This window comes from Anoplopoma fimbria, chromosome 3, assembly GCF_027596085.1.
Source record: "Anoplopoma fimbria isolate UVic2021 breed Golden Eagle Sablefish chromosome 3, Afim_UVic_2022, whole genome shotgun sequence".
In the NCBI taxonomy this organism is placed as follows: Eukaryota; Metazoa; Chordata; class Actinopteri; order Perciformes; family Anoplopomatidae; genus Anoplopoma; species Anoplopoma fimbria.
Window position 1 is genome coordinate 24,257,693 of NC_072451.1, and position 6,797 is coordinate 24,264,489.

General features: G+C 39.2%; 1 protein-coding gene across 1 annotated transcript; it reads left to right on the forward strand.

The window, feature by feature from the left end:
• The first annotated feature begins 246 nt into the window (after positions 1–246).
• LOC129089192 (C2 calcium-dependent domain-containing protein 4C-like) lies at positions 247–2,597 on the forward strand. Its single transcript, XM_054596575.1, has 3 exons — positions 247–342; positions 930–1,705; positions 1,840–2,597. Exons 2-3 carry the CDS (start codon positions 962–964, stop codon positions 2,389–2,391), a joined length of 1,296 nt encoding a protein of 431 aa, XP_054452550.1. The 5' UTR covers positions 247–342; positions 930–961; the 3' UTR covers positions 2,392–2,597.
• Positions 2,598–6,797: the final 4,200 nt, after the last annotated feature.

Sequence of the window (6,797 nt, forward strand, 5' to 3'; positions counted from 1 at the left end):
CATTCAAATCATCGTGACGCTTTCTTTAAAAATGAGTGAGGTGTGACAGGAGAAACACATCATTTGCAACACTTTCAGTGTGATGAAACAACATATTTGAGTTCCTCCCCCAGCCGTGTCCGCGCAGGAAATAGCTTTATGGTTATTATCATGGCAAGCTTTCACAACCTTCTCATTGGCTCAGAAGTCAGAGACCCCGTAATATAAAGCGAGAGTCCTTGCTCTCGCAGCCTTTTGGATCACACTTCAACCAACGAGAAGATACCTTTTTATGCCTGGTGAGGCTGCAGACGAGCAGCAGTCGATCCATTTTCCGGAGGACAAGAGTTCCACGACCAACAGGTTGGTGTGTTTCATGTTAACGTGGCTTTTTTGAGGAAAAAGTTTTTTTTTTTCCAGATTTACCTTGGCTCATCTTATTTAAGTATTTCATTGAGCAATTCAAATTCCCAAAACATAAAGTGATTTAAATGAGGAGAGATAATTGTGGTTTGATTTGTTAAAAAACGTTGAATTTGTTTGAGATGATCAAATCTCATAGCACTCGTTTGTATCGTTTAGAGGAGATTACAGGATATACTTTCTTTTTTTTTTTAATCAGACTATGTTTGCGCATTGATTTCACATTTAATTGAAGTGCTCTTTGGAGGTACTTAGATGATATTTGAATGAATTATTTATGAAAGGATTTTTCGCTTCTTAGATGCTTTAATGTTTATTGTTAATATCTCTCCTTCACTGGATTCCTGCATTGATTTTTTTTTTCAATTGAAGTCTAAATAAAATACACTGATATGGGCTATGCCTTAAGGGGAATACTATTTATTCAACAAAATGACCAAACAAGAAAACATCAACAAAAAGGGGTAATTCTGTTGTTATAGTTGGATGTGCTTTTTCCTCTTTATGCATCACTTTTCTGTTTACAGAGTTAAGTGTGAGCTGAAGCATCTGAGTGGGCATGTGGCTACTGGAGAAGATCCGTAGCTCTGTAGAGAGCAGTGGGACAAAATCCCAGCACCCCCAGACAATAGAGGCCATTCCTGTCTCTGTTTATGCCAACGTCCTCACTCCAGAAAAGATCCCTGATTTCTTCATCCCCCCTAAACTTATCTGCTGCCCACCAGAGGAGTCTCTAACCCCGGAGCCTCAGCACTTCTCCACATTACGACCCTCTTTGTCTGACCATGCCATCTGCAGCCAGAGCCCCAGAGCTCGGAGCAGCAAGAACCCCTGCAGCCCTCGCCTCTTTTCACGCCTGGGAGGGGACACACGCAACCTCCAGAAGTCAGCCAACCGTCACATCATCCAAATAGAGAGTGCTGATGAGCCGGGTGCCGGATCTGCGGATAGGGTCAGTGTCAACACTAATGCTGACCCCCAGTCACAGACTGCAATGTCTCTGCCTTATGTCCCCAAGGCTCAGACCTCATATGGCTTTTCCACCCTGGTGGAGTCTCCTCACACCCGCCGCAAAGAGAGCCTTTTCCACAGCGACCCGGGCAGCCCTCTCACCTCCCCGAACTCCCAGAGACGCTCCCAAGGGGGGACTCTTCTGGCCCCGGCTGACCCCAACCCCTACCGCTATTTCAGCGGCGGAGAGAGCGACACCTGCTCCTCAGCAGAGTCATCCCCCTTTACCTCCCCTCTGCTGTCCCGCTCTGCCTCCCTCTTACGCTCCTTGACCCAGGAGACACAAGCCAAGGTGAGCACTGTTTCTCTGAGTGTTAATGGATTTTCTGCAAAAAAAAATGTTCTTGTTTCATTCACCTTGATGCTTCTTTCTGTGTGTTTACCAGTTGCTTTTTTTTCTCTCTCTCTCTCTCTGTCTCCCTCAAGGTGTCTCGTGCCAAGCGCTCCCTGGCACGCCACAGTTCTCTCTCCACTGATGAATGCAGCTCAGCAGACAACAGCCCCAACATGCAACGCCGCCACATGCGCTGCCCTCCCTCTCCCGCCTTCCGAGGATGTAAAAGCAGTGGCTTAAGGGGCGCAGCGTCAGACCTCCTGCAGCGTGAGCACACCATTAACCTCCACAAGGGGGGGACACTGAGGCTGAGCACCCACTACGACCCGGAGACGGCTCGACTGAGGGTACGCGTGCTCGCGGCCGAGGCCCTTTATGACAGGCAGACGGACCTTAAAAGCATCAACTGCTGTGTGGCACTCTACCTGAACCCCGGCAAGCAGCAGAAACAGAGGAGCACCATCATCAAGAACAGCAGGAATCCAGTATTCAACGAAGACTTTTTTTTTGATGCGCTGCCCAAGACGCAAGTGAAGAGTCTGGCCATGAAGATAAAGGTGGTGAACAAAGGAACCAGTCTGAGGAGAGACGTGCTTCTAGGAGAAAGGGAGGTGCTGCTCAGTGAGCTGCTGGCAGGCCTCTAGGGAGTCCCTGTCAAGACTTGGTTGAAAACAAGCAGCTCCACATCTTGAGGGCCCTTTCTTCTCTGGCTACCTTTTTATCCCACTCAACAGATGTGATAAATACTGGGCAGGTGAAAGCATGCTGATGATAAGGGAGTTGTATCTTGAACACTGTGTTATGTAAATCAATGGACAAAAAAAGAAAATGTGCCTCTGCAGAATTAAAAGCCCCACTTTATCAAGTCTCCATCACTAGCGTCTTTACAGAGATCTGTCCAGGTTAAACAAGTGGAAACAACCATTATTGACATGCTTACCAGTATATTTTACAATGTGAAAAGTGGAGACATTGTCATGTTTGTGTATTTCTCTTGAAGTTTTAAGTTACAAAAAGTGTTGCCTTCTCTCATGAGCATGGTGATGGCTCAATATCACACCAGCTGTGATGAAATGATGATATTGTACCAGCTGTGATGAAATGATGATCTTGTTAAGGCTGGAGCTGTAGTTTATGTAATAATGTTGTAATATCACATGTGGATTTTGCACGTTACTGTGGAAACTAATAATGCCTCTGTGTACTTGAAAGAATTTATATTTGAAAATTATATTTGAATTGCTGGTGGATGTAATGTTAATATGACTGTTATGTGACATGCCTTTGAACCTATGAATAAAAAGACTAAACTCTCGCTGTTGTTTTCTTACCCTGCAGCTTTGTCTCAGTGATTGTGTTCTCTCATAATTCAGCAGGATCAAGAGCAAGCCCTAGGAAAGTATTATAAACCCTGCTTTGCTTCCCCAAGCTTGCCATTTTTGCATACAAGTATGAAGCTGGGTCCTCTGAGACCGACAGGCCGGGTGTCATTTGTGAGGCTTTTAATACTGGATCTCGGCACTTAATATTGTCTCTCTGTGCATTCAAACTCCCTCTTTAATTTTAAAAACATGTTCCCTATTCAGGCTGTCCTCCAGTGAGGTTCAAATAGTTATTAAGCATGGTAGGAGTTTGAATCGTACACCATGAAACAAATGCTGGCATGCACTCTCCTGCTATCGATATAATTCATCTGTAGACTGAGTCTATATCTTGATTTATTTATTTAATACCTGTGTTGATAAATGAAAATACATTAGTGTTGAGGGAGGAAAAATACAAAACATACCCTAGAGTCAACATTAATGCATCTGTCAGGCATGCAGTACTTGTCCCAGTGAGCAATGAAGAGCATAAACCAAATGTGGATCTTAAGCCTCCTCTACTGGTGAAACATCAGAATGATACTTCACAATGCCCTAGTAATATTGTCAAATTTAAAGAATAAACAACATTTTTGGGTAACTTTTAATTGACTGATGTCCTGCCCTGGGTGTTTACCGCATTCTGCCTGTAAACACTGGAACATGCGCTCCTCTGACTCTGAAAAGGAAAGAAAAATACATTGAATTAAAAAATGTTAAGGCTCTGAGAAAAATCTCCGGTTTATTTCCCAGCCAGTTCCTTTTGCTTATTAAGCTCTAAAATAAGTCATAACAAGCATCCACGGGGGACACACTCATCTGTGTATTCTGTGTTAAAGATTAAAAAAAACAATTAGATAAAACTGGTAAAGAGAAATTAAGTTATTATGTTTCCCCTTGTAGAATTGATGAGGCAAATTATTGAAGAGCGATTATCTAATATTCTCTGAATCAAGCAAAACATCAGCCTATAACCATAATAAACTTTCTTCAATTATATTAAAGTCTTTGAAAACATATTTTCTCAATCAGCGTGTCAGTAAAAGTTATTGGGTCATAATGAAAACAGGATTTCCTGCCAAAGTTTGAACAGTTTTGCTTGTTTCACATTAAATATTTCTGTTTGTTCTGTTTGTCTCTGCACTCTTCTTAGTGATTTGAAGTGGGCAGGACTCACCAAGAAGAATTTGATGTTTCTTATTTCCATGCACCAATCAGAATCTAGCAAATTTTATAATTCAAAACTGATGACAGTTGGTGGGTTACAGGTTTAATTAAACTAAAGTTTCAGGGGTTTTAAAAACCTTAAAACTATTACTCTGTCATTAGATACATTGAGCTTGTTATTATGCCATTTTCATTTAAGAAGTCAGGACAGCTCCCTTTGTGAGGGTCAGGTGATGAAGAGGCTTTGCCAAAGTTATACTTGAGATGCAACCCAGGCCCTTTCAAATTCACGAATCACTCATGCTAAGAAAAGATTACATCTGCCTTTTGACAGAGGAATGCATGCAGTGAAAAGATCAATTCACACTATAAGCCTACCAGCAAAGTAATCATGGACTCTTCTGTTGTTTGAAGTTGAAGTTCCCTTGTACAAGTCCACTGTTACATTGCTTTAATCTTTCTATCTATTCACAGCAGTTTTAAGAACACATACTTTATTCTATGAAGACAACATTACACAAATTGTAAATTTGTTCAAGGATGAATTTGTTCGGTGAAAAAAAGAACTGAAAATGACTACTATCCTGATCTTTGTGATTTTGTAATGAAGCTGAGGTGTCATGTCATTACACCACTTTTCAAATCCACAGAAGTGAACTTTTTCGATGAATTCATAAGATATTCTAATCCTACTTCACTGCTGCGATATACTGCATGCCACACTGCATTTATGAATGTGAAAGTAGGTGGATTATTTTTCATACTGTGAAAAAACTGTGAGAGATGCTGAACAAAAAGTCAATATCAACCTCCACTGTCCAGTGCTCATGCACAGCACCATGCATGCCAATATTCAATCAATATTCTGGCCATTGGCTTTGCATCGGAAGGATAGAGGAATGCGATCACTTCAAGAGTCTTTGAGATGTTCTGATCAGTCATATACTTACTTTTTTGTTTGTTTATTTGATATATGCATCCCTTTTTAAGAACAGGGTTTTAAAGATATGATAGCTATCTGGGTGCTATCTGAATTTCACAGTAGCATCAAGGAAAACTTATTACTTGCAAAAATACTCTGCAACCAACACAGGATACAGTCTAGAAGTACGGTTCAGCCACCTTGTTATTCACTACCCTATTAATGTGACATGACCTCAGAGGACTGATGCTGTTGGGAGCAGATGATGTTTGCTCACAATGCAGGAGGCCTCAGAAGCCCTCTGACTGTGTAGGTGATTTTAGCTTTCCTTCAGCCTGTATAATTTAGACTCAAGACTAAAAATGATGATACGACATCATAGTTTTTAGACTGACTTTAAAATTATTTTTTTTTTTGGTAAGGAGAACAAGGTATAAACTATAAAATGAGCAAACACATAAATGTCTGCCTTTTGTCATCATGGAAACAAACCACTTTGTTTTGTGTGAGACTTCAGTTCCTTATCTCTGTCTGACACTCTTTTTCATGTGACTTTCAAATGTCTATTTGGGATAACACAACACTACAAATGCAAAAAATATTAAAATTTATATTTTAAAAAAAAGTATTAAAATCCATATTTAAAAATAAAATATATATATATATATATATATATATATATATACAGTACCAGTCAAAAGTTTGGACACACCTTCTCATTCAATGGTTTTTTTTATTTTTTTTTTATTTTTTTCTACATTGTAGATTAATATTGAAGACATCCAAACTATGAAGGAACACATATGGAATTATGTGGTAAACAAACAAATGCTCAACAAACCAGAATATGTTTTATATTTTACATTCTTCAAAGTAGTTGAATGAGGAGGTGTGTCCAGACTTTTGACTGGTACTGTATATATATATATATATATATATATATATATAATATATATAGTACAAAGTCAAAATGTGTCCAGACTTTTTGACTGGTTTTACTGTATATTATATATATATATATTAATATTATACATAAACTATGAAGGAATACATATGGAATATATACAAACAAAGTACAAGTCAAAAGTTTTTACATTCTTCAAAGTAGTTGAATTGGACACACTTTTGACTGCTCTATATATATATATATATATATATATATATATATATATATATATATATATATATATATATATATATATATATATAGTACCAGTCAAAAGTTTGGACACACCTTCTCATTCAATGGTTTTTCTTTATTTTTTTTCTACATTGTAGATTAATATTGAAGACATCCAAACTATGAAGAAACAAATGCTCAACAAACCAGAATATGTTTTATATTTTTTCTTCAAAGTAGTTGAATGAGGAGGTGTGTCCAGACTTTTGACTGGTATTCCAAAGAACCACGCTTTATTCTAGGATTGTTTGAATGTCGCTTTCAGGGATCATCATAGACGTTCCTCTCTCTGCAAACCCTCTCGGTTTTACGTATCCATGGTGATGGGAACAACATACCGCTTCCACGGAACTCTCTCATGGTGTATTTGGGTTTGTTTCGGGCATCAGCTGGCTCTCTCTGTCTGTCCGAGTTGGT

Bases quoted from the DNA above. Each gene is read 5' to 3' on its own strand.
- LOC129089192 (XM_054596575.1), top strand. From the start codon at position 962: ATGTGGCTACTGGAGAAGATCCGTAGCTCTGTAGAGAGCAGTGGGACA. The intron at 1,706-1,839 runs GTGAGCACTGTT...GTCTCCCTCAAG, and splicing joins CCCAGGAGACACAAGCCAAG to GTGTCTCGTGCCAAGCGCTC.